The 13524-nt window shown below is 31.3% G+C and overlaps 1 protein-coding gene across 11 annotated transcripts in view; it reads right to left on the reverse strand.

The window, feature by feature from the left end:
- The window catches only part of LOC145316094 (SLIT-ROBO Rho GTPase-activating protein 1-like), a 102294-nt gene that overhangs the window by 3645 nt on the left and 85125 nt on the right, over positions 1 to 13524 (reverse strand). For 6 of the 11 annotated variants that reach the window (XM_080156395.1, XM_080156398.1, XM_080156392.1 and 3 more), the window contains 2 exons: positions 5402 to 5522; positions 3315 to 3577 (listed from right to left, as the gene is read on the reverse strand). In XM_080156395.1, the coding sequence (XP_080012521.1) occupies positions 3315 to 3577; positions 5402 to 5522 (384 nt within the window). Of the gene's footprint in view, positions 1 to 3314; positions 3578 to 5401; positions 5523 to 11320; positions 11363 to 13524 lie in introns of all 11 variants that reach the window. The other 5 variants (XM_080156391.1, XM_080156394.1, XM_080156389.1 and 2 more) reach the window with 1 other exon arrangement.

Raw genomic sequence — 13524 nt, forward strand, 5'->3', positions numbered from 1 at the left:
AGAAATTAGAACAAGAATTAGTTTTAACAAAAAAAAAGGTATTTTCATAAAGATTTAACCTTCTACTTAAAAATAATAGCAAGACAAATTTGGTTCTATTCTTCATACCTATACACCTAAACTCCTTTCACTACCCCTCAAATTTTTAATATGATTAAAAAGCTTTCAAGTAAAAATATTAGAACATTAAAATAACTGAGAGTAGCCAGTGGAAAATTAATAATGGAAAATAGAATATTTGCCTTGCGGACAATATTGATACGAGGACACAATTTATTAATATTTATTGAAAGCTTTACTGATAATGTCTCTTTACACTTTGTATTAAAAAGGATAATATATTATTTTGTGTGAGTGTGTGTGTCTTTGTGTTTGCGCGCTGATAAGAGTAAATTTTGCACAAGTTTATATTTTTATTAGCACAGCTACTCTACAATTCAATATACTTTTTGTATTTAACAGGACTGAGCAGTCCGAGCAATTTAATACAATGTAAGTTATAGGATTATACCAATAATCTGCACATAATCCCCTAGAATTTCCATGGATCACTAAAAATGATTATAATAATATTTCGTTCAGGTTGATTTCTGTTTCAAGTTCGTGTATTTTGAATAGTTGTAAAACTACCCCGTACAATATAAAATTATAAAGTTGCATGAATTTAAAATTGTCAAGCAAAATTGTCCACCCCAAGATTTCAAGTGGCCAGTAAAATTCCGGTCTCTCTTGTCACGTTTCCAATTTCAAAGTTTCCTTATTTCCAAAAGTTTCCCCCTGCAGGACAGGTGTACATAAAAAACCAACAAAATTTCAAACAGCTGTGCCATGAAATGAATTTACTGTAGCTGCATATTTACACCGTATTTAAGTTCTGTTTGAGAATTATATAACTAACTTTAATAATAGAATTCAAATTATTTCTTTAGTTTCCTCATTTAATCTTTAATTTAGCTCTTATAATCTTCAATAAGAAACAAAGCTTTTAATAAAATATCTACAGGAATAAAAATGGTTGCATTGAGAAAACTTTATACCAAGAACCTTAACTACTAAAGGACAAAACTGAACTTAACATAGGACATGTACCATTTTAGCTTTTAAGGTAAGGTAAAGATGCCATTGGTTTATTTGAAAAAAAAATGCATTTCAGCTTTTGATTTCAATCTTAAAATAATCCAATTTAATAATGATAAAAAATTAATCAAAATTTCTATTTTATACATAAATAAAAACAAGTTTGTTAAATATGTATTAAATTATGAATCAAATAAAAAGTTTATTTGCAAAAAGTAAAATTAAATTGATTAAATTGAATGATTTTATTTGGGTCAAGTTGAATTGAGTTTAAATGTTTGAAATGTTGCATGAAATTCAATTTAAACTCAGTTTTAAAATCCAGCACTAAACACAAAGTTTATTAAATTGTGATTCAATTTGGTACAGCTATCAAGTTTTGAATCTGTTCGTTTTGATTTACATTTCAATTTTGAAAATCTAAGGATTTTAAGTCTTTTGAAAATATTTCCTTAAGTTTTAAGTCATCTCGTACAAGCATACTTATTTTTTTTTCAATGAAAGTTTCTGAAAAGTCTTACTCTACTATCAAAACCTCATCAAACCTACACAGGACCAAAAAAGAAACTTGCTGTAAAGTGTACATACGAACACACACATACATTAAGCTTCCTTAGAATAAAGATCGACAGGTTTAAATAATATCAGAAGAAAATGTTTAAATTTTTATGGGATTTTTACTATGAATAAGTCAAACAAAATCCTTGAACCCGCCAAAATCCTAAAAACTTTTTCAACTGCTAACTGCAAAGAATGTAAAACAGCGGGATATTTGCAAAAATGTAATGGTAAGACAAACCCATAAAACCATGAGTATGTCAAGAAAGGAATAGAGATATAAGTGTAGAGTAATTTGTTTATATGACCTTTTTTATTGTTTGAAATGAGAAAGTTTTTGGTGGTACAAATACTCATAGTAACAAGTTACTAATAGAGAGGATATTGTGACTCGTCTACATAAACTCTAATATAATGAACAAGAGTGTAATACTTTTTGTGACATTTTACATAGTCGTCTAATACTGAGAAAGTGTGACTCTACAGAAACTCTAATATAATGAACAAGAGTGTAGCATACTAATACTGTCACATTGGTCATCTCAGCCAATTAAAGAAACAAAGGTTGAGCAGGCAGTATGCAAAAAAATTAAGCATGTTCAGAATGCAAAAAAGTATTCTTTAAAATTGCAAGAATTTTTAGGGATGTAGGGAAAACTTCATAATTGGATATTTTTAATATTGGCCATTAAAATCATTGTCAATTCATCACATTTCAAGAATTTGATTAATTGTATGTCTTTTACAAAGACTACAAGAATTTTTTTGCCTAATACTAATTTCTTCAAAGAAAAAATTTCGTTGATTTTTGTCAAACATTTAAAAGATTTAGGTACCTTAATTCTTTTTTAAAACTTTTGTATATCAAGTAAATTAATAAATAGCTAGACATAAATTTATAACATAAGAAGAGAAAGCCAAGTAAGAAAGTGAATTGCGTGCAAAAAATTAATAACAATTTGCGGATTTTTTACTGTCCAAAGTTAGATTTAGAGCCAATTAAACAAGAACAATTATATCCATGTGCGCAAAGGTAACACTCAAATATTTTTAATACATTTAGAATAGAAACTTTACTTTTCGAGTAATATTAAAAAGCTGTCAACATTGTTGTGCACTAGTTTTGTGTCCGACAGATAAGTTTACAGAATAGCTGCGCTACTTATTAGAAAAAATAAGTGATGGATTATTTCTTTTTTTTAATACCTAGGTATGATAAAAACAAAATATTTTTTTCTTCTTATTCTACAAAAAAAACTTTAATTTTATTCCATCTTTTTTATAAAAAAAATATAGGTATCATAGGTCTAAATACGATGTATCCATGTTTTCATAATATATATTTTCTTATTACTATTTAGCAGACCACAATTAGGTTGGGCTTTTTTTGTTATCCAAACAACTAAATTAATTTAATTTTGTTCATTATTACGTTCTTCCATGTATAATATTTAAAGCAACGAATTTATATAATGATTTTAACTTTATATAATATTTGTATTTTTTTTTATAAAAATAGTAATAGTAATATAACAAGTGGTGGGATATTCTTTTGCTCCTTTCCCTGCTGTGACGTGACAAAAAAAAATAACATCAACTGGCAAATTCTTATTATATCTATACCCTACCCCTATGGATCCACACCAATACGACTGCTATTGAATATTATAAAAACTCACCATCCTCAGTAACCTCTGACTCTAGGTCATCATCCGCCACAAGACTAAACTCCTGGACATCCTCTGGCTCACTAGAGATATACTTCTCATACAGCAGCCCAGACACCTCCACAGGGAAGATGTCCTCGTGGAAGATGATAAAGTTCTTGATGAGCTCGTTCACCAGGTTCTGATACTGGACCTGGTCCCTGTCCGTGGGTATGGGCACCAGGGTCGGCCCGAAACAGATGGCAAGGTTGTACGGGTCCATCATATTTTCATCACTGAGAACAACAAAATAATTAAAATACTAATTAAAAGGTTAAATAAGAATTCTTGAAATCACTCCTCGTTTCTTAAAGAAATTGTTCCTACAACCAACAAAACAGTATGCAATATGTCAGGTCAAATAAGGTTATTTTGGTTAAGGGGGGTTCACATTTAAGAAGATAGGGTTTGAATGAAAATATTATATAGACTTTCATAAGTATAATCCCAACAAAATTAAAAACAATTTTATAAACTAAAAATAGAATTAACAGTCAAAAGTTTATAAAATATTAATTATGAAAAAATCTCAAATAAGTTAAAACATGTGGTCTCTATAAAATATTGTATACATATGCATTGCCCTAATATATCAAAGTTTTTTATGATCAAAATTTTGACATAAATTCATGTTTTGTTAAAATTTCACATTAGGGGGGAATCAAGTCACATCTGAATATATTATGTTTTGTTAGCAATTTTATTTCTTATTTAACCTTGGCGAAAACTTAAGTTATGAAAAAATGTCTTTTGATGAAAAAAATATAGGAGTTGGGTATTGAAAACTAATTTTAATTTTTATAATCTAACGAGTGGAAAAAATTAAAAACTGTTTTAATTTCTTTTAGTTGTTATGTATGAGACGTTATGTTTATGAAAATTATGCTTATTAACCAGGAAATAGGGGGGAGGTGAAACTAAATCTTTAATAATCTTTTATTAATAAGTGTAAAAAAAAACAAAGTTGTTCCAAATGTCCCCTCCCCCCATACCTTCCTTAGATAACAATGCATCATAGATATGATAATCGCAGCCGAGTTGAACAAAAAATATTTTTATATATCTTATTCTTGCTTTTTTCCCCTTAACTTCCTTAAACTATTTTCTACCCTTGCATGTGAAATCCTGCAGGCCGTTTTGTTTAGAAAAACAAAAAAGCTATAAAAAAGTGTAAAACAAAACAATTTGAGATTATACAGGAAAGGAAAAAATAAAACAAAAGAGTGTAAATCTAAGTGTTGCTTAAAAAATACGTTATAACATTCTAGATGTATAATAAAAAAAATAAATCATTATTTTTATCTTAATGCAAATTATTTCTCTAATGAGATTGGCCGAGAAGGTGCCAACCTTTGAATTGAATTGAAAAGAAGCTTTGCTCCAAAAAATACATATTTTGTTTCTTTCCCCTCCGTTCCTAATCTAATTTTTTATGCAGCAACACGCCTCACCGATTTTTCTAATTTAATTCTCAACTTTATTTAATTGTTTGTTTAAATATAGAAAAACAGAAAATGTTAAAACGATTGGAATTGCACTTATTATCCATTTTGTCTGAGACTTGAGATAATTTACATTGATTTTAGTTGAAAAACAATTCTTAAAATCATTTTTTTTTATATTTTGAAGCAAAAGTAAAAACTTTTTTTTTGTTATTTCTTAATCTCTAGCTTTCGATAACTACGCCTTAAGTGGGATTTTAAGAGGTTATCTCAAATTTACAAAGCCAATTTCTCTAAGTTGTGACGTGACCTATCTATTCCTCAAAATAGCCTTAAATCTGTCCAGTGTATCAATATAAGGTGAATTTGAAAACTGAGAAGCAATTGGTTTGAATATTTTAAGATTGTATGGGACATACATACTTCCATTTGCATTGGTATACATAATAATAAGTATCTAGGAATCGGGGGAAAAAATGTTGAAGATTTATTAACTAATATTTTAATGAATTTTATATATTCATTAATTATTTAGAAAACAAAGTTGAAATGTATTTTTTGGCGAAGGGCCTTGAAAAAACCTACTAAAACATTATCTAATATAAAAAAACCTGTCACCTGTATTCAGAAAGATGATTAAGGAAAGCAAAAAGATATCTCATCACAATGAAAATAGTTCTCGGCCAGGTCTTCACCAGGTCTCGAACTTTGATCACAAACTCGTGTTTAGACTCCAGCTCTAAAATAGAAAAAAATATTATTTATTATATCAAAAAATATAATTAAAATTAAGCCTTTTAAAATCATGCAGTTGAAGCAAATCAAAGACAATTTGATTTTACGTTTTTGGACATTTTGAAGCCTTTTGGCATATTAAAAAAAATTACTTTATCCTAAATTAATACCTACATGTTTATATTTCTTTCTTCTTAAAAGCATAAAATATTTGCAAAAAGCGTTTGGAAGTAGTTTAGAAGCAAATTTGTAATTTGTAAAAATGTTTACTTATTGTTTTCACACAAAAAATGATGTTTTATTAAGTGTGTATATGTGTACATGAGAGTGTCGAAGCTACTTGATAATTCAATTGGTCCTTCTGTCCATCCGGCACGCTGTAGAGGAAATACCAAAGAGATATCTTTATACAACTTACTTCGTCCTGCTAATTATAGATAATTTTTTTCTATTGTGATACAATTATCTTTTTTTTTTATGGCCACTAAATATCAGCTCTTTAACTAACTTTGTCCCTTTGACTATTAATGATTTGTTTGTGCTCCCTACTTGTGCAATGTTGTCATTCTTGTTTCTTCCTCAGTTTGCAAAAATAGTATAATTTAAAAACAAAATATATGTAAATATTCAAAAATCAATTTATTTTTGAGTGTACATAAATGTGTAAAATGTGACTTATTATTGAAATGATGTGCAAATAAAAACAAGATTAAAATAAGAATTTGTACCAGGCATGCAATTCTTATTAATTTATTTCTTTTTCAAATGTCCTAATTAATGAATTATTTAACTAATAATCGAAATTTAATCTGTATTCTTTAAAATGTTAATAGATGCTTCGCCCCTAGCCTATAGGGAAAGTAGGTTAGGGATTGGGCTAAGGAGTAGCCTACAAGTATATAAAGACATTTATAAAGCTTCCCTGAAAAATACAAACCATTTAGGCTGGCAATTTCAGATATCTTTAGCTCCACACAAATAAAAGCTCATTATCTATAATACAAAGTAGAACGATGTCTGTCTGTTTGTGTGTGTGTTTGTTTGTCTGTCTGTTTGTGTGTGTTTGTTTGTCTGTCTGTTTGTTTGTCTGTCTGTTTGTTTGTAGCGAAGGATCTCGCTAACCGCTGGACCGATCGGGTTTACAGGGTAGCTTCTCATAGGTCCCGGGAAGGTTTATAACTATTTTCTCGGGGGGTGGGACACCCCCCCCCCAAAAAAAAAAATTCTTTTTTAAAACTAAAATTAAAATAGTGGGGTCGACTAACCCCCCCCCCAAAAAAAAAAAAAAAAAAAAATTCCCCCCCCCAACAAATTTTTTTTTTATTTTTTATTTTAAATCTAAATACGAAAAATTGGTTTGATCAAACCTCTTGGGGCAAAGCCCCTAGAGGCTAGGGGCGACGCCGCTAGTTTTAAATAATAGGATAGGTGCGCCTCATTCAGACATAATTGTTATCCATGGTTAAAATGATCCTTGTTTGATTGTGTTGAAATGAGAAACTGTAGACACAAAAACAATTCAAAGAAATTGAGTCGTGAAAGAAAAGTATCAGCGCGCCTTAATATTATTTTTTTAATACTTGCATTTCTAAAGGAGAAAATTATTTTATTATTTAGTTAGTATTATTAGTAGTAACGTATAATACTTTACATTTATGCATTTCGAACATTTTTCCGCTAAAAAAGAATCCCGAATGCCCTAAAATTGTATTAGCATGTAAAAAAATATTCAAACATTTTTTTCAAAAATGCTTTTGGTTCACAAAACTACAAGAAATATAGCAGATATTAGGTATTACACAATGCAAGAAAAATTATTAATCCGTAAAATTGTTCTTATGAAGAATGACAACAAAAAGATTAAGTAGGACTTTCATGACTGTAAAGAAAAAGTTACTTACTTACTTGCAGCCTTTATTATACAATTTAAGGAAGTTTAGTTACTCTATTCGCAATCGTTGGCTGCAATCGTTAGGACTTACTTGCAGTTTTTATAGTACAATTTAAGAAACTAACAGTTTTGTTACTCAATTTGTAATAGTTTCGCTGCAGACAGACCAACAGCACCTTTGGGGTTAGATTCGTCCAATGCAGCAAAGGGCTTTAACAGCATGTTTGCATCAAAATGAATTCGCTGTCAATTCAATAGATAATCTTTTGTTTTAATATACCAACTAGATTAAATCAATTATTAATAGGTTATCAAACGTTTATTTTAAGAGCAAAATAAAAATTATCATTAGACCACTTATGTCTTTTTATATTTCATTTTTGTAAATAAAATGATGAAATTTTTTTTTTTGAATCATACTGTAAGAAAAGTTAATCTCATGGTATCTTTTTCACATTCATATTAAAGTTCCAACTCTCTCCATTCACAGATTATCCACACACCACCTTTACAATAATACCAGTATCCAAATTATTTCACTTGGACTTGGATAATATCCCTTCTCTTTATATGCTTTAAAAATTTGAGTTAAAGTAAAAATATTCATAGATTTTCAGGGAGGACTTAAAAAAACATAGTATTGAGACAAGATTCAAACAAGACATAAGATATGTCCAGTCGTCCTGAAAAGGCAACGGCGCGGTAATTGCTCTAAGAATTTGAGATTTTAAGTGCCCAGGAAAATTGAAATTGCATATTAAAGGCCTTTAACAATTGATGGTGATATATCATAACATAAAGTAAATCATAAGCTGACTCTAAACGAAATATCAAGAAGATTATTTTACAATTAGCTTCTAATTTTAAACTTATAAATGTTGTAATAGATCATTATAAATGAGGTTGAATTAGAGTAAAGTACCAGCAATACTCTGGATAGTAGACATGTAAACAGGAGTAGGTCCTGTTTATAAGTGCAGGTTTGATGTTGGATGATGAACTATTCATCATGCAATGATTAAATATTTTTTAACGTAATAAAAGAAAGGCAAAATAAAAAGACTTATAACAGACTAGCTACGCTCCTGCATAAAACGATGGCTAGACTAGGCCCGGGTGCATGAGAAATAAAATAGCAGAGTAGCTGTCCTCCTGGCTAGACTAAGGACGGGTGCATGAGAAATAAAATAGCAGAGTAGCTGTGCTCCTGGCTAGACTAAGGACGGGTGCATGAGAAATAAAATAGCAGAGTAGCTGTGCTCCTGGCTAGACTAAGGACGGATGCATGAGAAATAAAATAGCAGAGTAGCTGTCCTCCTGGCTAGACTAAGGACGGGTGCATGAGAAATAAAATAGCTGAGTAGCCGTGCTCCTGGCTAGACTAGGCCCGGGTGCATGAGAAATAAAATAGCAGAGTAGCTGTCCTCCTGGCTAGACTAAGGACGGGTGCATGAGAAATAAAATAGCAGAGTAGCTGTGCTCCTGGCTAGACTAAGGACGGGTGCATGAGAAATAAAATAGCAGAGTAGCTGTGCTCCTGGCTAGACTAAGGACGGATGCATGAGAAATAAAATAGCAGAGTAGCTGTGCTCCTGGCTAGACTAAGGACGGGTGCATGAGAAATAAAATAGCAGAGTAGCTGTGCTCCTGGCTAGACTAAGGACGGGTGCATGAGAAATAAAATAGCAGAGTAGCTGTGCTCCTGGCTAGACTAAGGACGGGTGCATGAGAAATAAAATAGCAGAGTAGCTGTCCTCCTGGCTAGACTAAGGACGGATGCATGAGAAATAAAATAGCAGAGTAGCTGTCCTCCTGGCTAGACTAAGGACGGGTGCATGAGAAATAAAATAGCTGAGTAGCTGTGCTCATGGCTAGACTAAGGACGGGTGCATGAGAAATAAAATAGCAGAGTAGCTGTGCTCCTGGCTAGACTAAGGACGGATGCATGAGAAATAAAATAGCAGGGTAGCTGTCCTCCTGGCTAGACTAAGGACGAGTGCATGAGAAATAAAATGCATTTTCATTATTATTGTATGAAATGCGTGATACAAATTAGTAAAGGTTCAAATCAGGGCTCGGCAGCCGAAAGTCTAAATGATCTGCAGCAAAAATTCTGCTCTGTATCTACGGCCGGACTGCACTATTTTTTAGCCGTCAAAAATTTAAGCAAAGCCATAAGATTTTAAACAATCCAAACATTAAAGCTTGCTCATATTCAACAATAAGCGGCACAATCCCGACCACAAAAACTAAACTACACCATAAAAAATATAAATAATTTTAGGGGTAAAGCAGTGCAATATTGAAAAAGATCAATATAGGTTAACAAAAACTTTTTTTTCTCGGTATTATTTGAAATTTTAAGCAAAAACTGTTTTTAAATGCTCTTACTACAACTTACCATTTCTTACACCAAAAACCGATTAATAGAGAAGAATTTCAGTAACGAACGTTTTTCCGTCTGTTCTAGAGTTTACTAATTTTTTTAGCAAGAAATGTGAAGGTAATGTGACTTTAGGTATGACTCTCTCAATCCAATTAATTTCCGCTGGATTAGAACCAGTTCTGGGCTTACAGAAAAAATCATGAATCGCATTGTAGATATTCACGAAAAACATCAATAGAATCAATCCCTGTTTTTGATGGCCAGGAGCCTTCAGCCCTTGGGTCCAACAAAGCATATGTAAATTCTATAATTTTTCATGTAATTTTAAGCGGAAAACGTCTACAATATATAACTACTAGCGGATGCGCCCCTAGCATCTAGGGGCTCTTTATTTGGAGGGATGTGGATTTGTAGAAAAAAAAGCTATACCCAGACGTTTATAAAAAAAAAAATAGCCTAAAACCATCCTGGGACCCACAAGCAGCTTCACTGTAAAGGAGGACCATAGCGAGACCTTTCGCTACAGACAAAAAAGCTTACTACTTTATAATAGGATTGAAAATTAAACCATTCTTTAACCTAATTTAAGTCCAACTTATTGGCCTAGTAAATATGTTAATGTGACGCTAGTCGACCATAAAATATAAAATATATTGTTTTTTTTTGCAATAGTTTTACATCAGAAGCATTCATAAGCAATCAAGCAAAAAAATATTACAATAAGCAATTTGTTAATAACAAGGACGGCTACGTCCAATAATAGCCAAGCTTTTCAAATTAATAAGATTTCCTAAAACAATGTATTTTTCTGACACATTTCTTACTCTGGATTCAATACAAACGACCAAGGACGTCTATGGGAAGGGGGTAATGAAGATCCTCATCCCCCCCCCTCTAAAAAAAACTTTGGACCCTTACAGCAAAAAAAAAGAATTTTGGATCCTTGCAAGTTACTACGACATTAAAAGCAGACAAATTGAAACAAAAACTTACAAAGTAGCTTTGCTTTGAAAAAAAATATGTCATGGGTCACTGATTGAAATATTACATTTTTTTGTTAAAATAAGTTTAATCATTAGAATTTAATGGTTAATTTATTATAAAGAATATTCGTCTTTGAATTATTCCTAAAACTGTGCTAACATGCTTTTTAAATTGTACAGTGAAGGTTTACATTATTAGCATTTTAATATATTTAGATTTGTATATTTTCCAAAAGTTGAAAATACTATGATTTATTTGTACTAAATATGGAAAATATACACATCACTCTGTGCTTCTTAATCAAGAAACTTAAAGGTTTCGGCCTAACACAAAAAACCGTAGCCCTAATTGAACTTTAGGAGTAGATAAAACACATTTTTAAAATTCTGATAAATATTAATAATTACTATTCTACAACCAAAATGCAAAAGGACAGTGATTTCTTATGTATATAGTTTTAACCTACAACTTTCTTGGTCGAGAAGCTTAGGGTGAATGTTCATAATAATATTTAGTGATAAAAGGACACACTCAAACATACTTATGTCCTTAGAATCTTGTACTATGGGTGGTGGACACTCCCCTGAATAAAATATAAAGTACAATAATGTACTACCTGTTAAATTAAAAAGTACAATATTAGAAGAGACACTCAAATAATTTTTAAAAATAATTTTAAAAAGAACAGACAAAGATTTTGCTGCCAGTGTTTTATAATCTTCTTATCAAAGTCGATAAAACAAGGCGGTAGTTGACATATTATCGACATACTGTTGGGTTATTTACCTGAGATGGATACTTTAAAAAATTAGGGTCGCTGCATCTCTGCCTCACTCGCTGATTTTATTAAATTTTTGTAGATTTTTTATGTGATTTTGGAGGATTTTTCAAAAACAATTTTGGCGAGGTAAAGATGCAGCGACCCTAATTTTTTTCTCAAGAATCCACCTCTGATTTTTTAATTCGTCATTTTTACAAAAATTCCTAGTTGTAATAAAGACATTACATAGTGCCTTAAAAAAAATACCAGATACCAAATTTATTTAGATAATTTAATCACTTCATAAATTTTTAATTCAAGATAATTTACAATCTAAAATTTTGTTTACTTTTCTCCCCCTAAAAATGCTCCCTAAAACCCTTTTAATACACTTGCCCTGTTTATTGTCAGTTGCTTCAAGCATACTTCAAACAAATAGTTTCAAAGTTCTCGGACAATTTTGCTAAAAATTCTGATCAAAGGGGGGAGGCGGATGTGCCACTTTTTGAAACCCAAAGTAAACGCGCATGATCTCAGCCCATAAAAGAGTTACAGCTCTAAAGTTCGGCACAGCAGTTGCTTTTGTGAAGAACAGTATGGAACTGTGAAGAAACGGCGGCGGAACCGCCGCTCCCGCCGAAAATCGCCGTTTCCCGTCAATATTTTTTTGCCTTTTTTTCGCCAAATTAGACAGTTCTCTATCATCTGAGATAAACTTTTTTTTCTCATAAAAATATCCCTCTTATTTTCAAGTGACACTCGTAATATTTCTTACAAGTGTCAAGTTAAAATATAAGGAATTTTTGTTATAAAAAAAAGTTTATCTCAGATGATTGAAAATTGTCTATTATGGCGAGAAAAGGCAAAAATAAAATTAGGCGGGAAACAGCGGTTTTCGGCGGGAACAGCGGTTCCGCCGCCGTTTCTCCACGGTTCCATATTGTTCTCCACAAGAGCAATTGCTGTGCCGAATCTTATAGCTGTAACTCTTTTATTGGCTGAGATCATGCACGTTTTACTTTTCGTTTCAGAAAGTGGCACAACCGCCTCCCCCCTTTTACATGGAGTTTTAATAGAATATTCATTCTACTTTTGTGCCATACGTCTGGATGTCCGTCAGTACATCTGTCTGATAATTCTTAAAATTCTTAAGATCTTTTAAAAGGATAAACTTAGACAATAGAACATGTTTGTCTATTCTACCGGGGGGGGGGGGGGGGTAGCTTCAACCCCCCCCCCACTTTTAAAAAAGAAACTTAAAATTTTTGTACCTATTTCTTTTCATCAAAATTTACTACAAAGTATTAACATCAAGACCTAGATAGTTATATTCCCTCATCTCTTTATAAATAACCCTTTAAACGTTGTTCATTGATTGATATACAAAGAGTTTAACGATGTTTAAAATAATCTGTATAAAAAAAGTGGAAATACATTTTTCTAAATGTTTGGTTTAATTAGTTAATCAAATACCTAATAAAAACATTTTTAACAGTTTTTAGAAAACATAATATCTAAGTTTCCCTATAGAAAATTTAGTGTATTTCAGCAACTTAATTTATCCCTCGTCATATTTATTTAAATATCTCAACCCCTACAGCACACACGCACTCTATAATAGATTAATTCAAAAAGGGTCAAAATGTGCAAAAATAAATGCGACTTTCATGCATGGCTAACACATTATTTTAGGATCTTAAATTTATCCTATTTTTTCCGAAGCTGAAGATCTCAATTACTACTATACCGATTGGGGTCTCTATTTTAGGCAAGCTTCACATTGATCATGTGATGGTTTTAGGCGATTTTATTTTCAGAATAAAGTCTTGGGATGCTTTAAGCTTTTTCTTCTAGCCCCCTATGCTCTTACGATTACAGAGCCCCTACCTATAAGAGGCGTAACCACTAGTGAAATACTAGATTAAAAAACAACCAGCCATGTGGTTCAAATATAGAACTCTATAATTTTGCATAATAGTGTAATT

This window comes from Acartia tonsa, chromosome 4 (genome assembly GCF_053477335.1).
Source record: "Acartia tonsa isolate MP-2025a chromosome 4, ASM5347733v1, whole genome shotgun sequence".
In the NCBI taxonomy this organism is placed as follows: Eukaryota; Metazoa; Arthropoda; class Copepoda; order Calanoida; family Acartiidae; genus Acartia; species Acartia tonsa.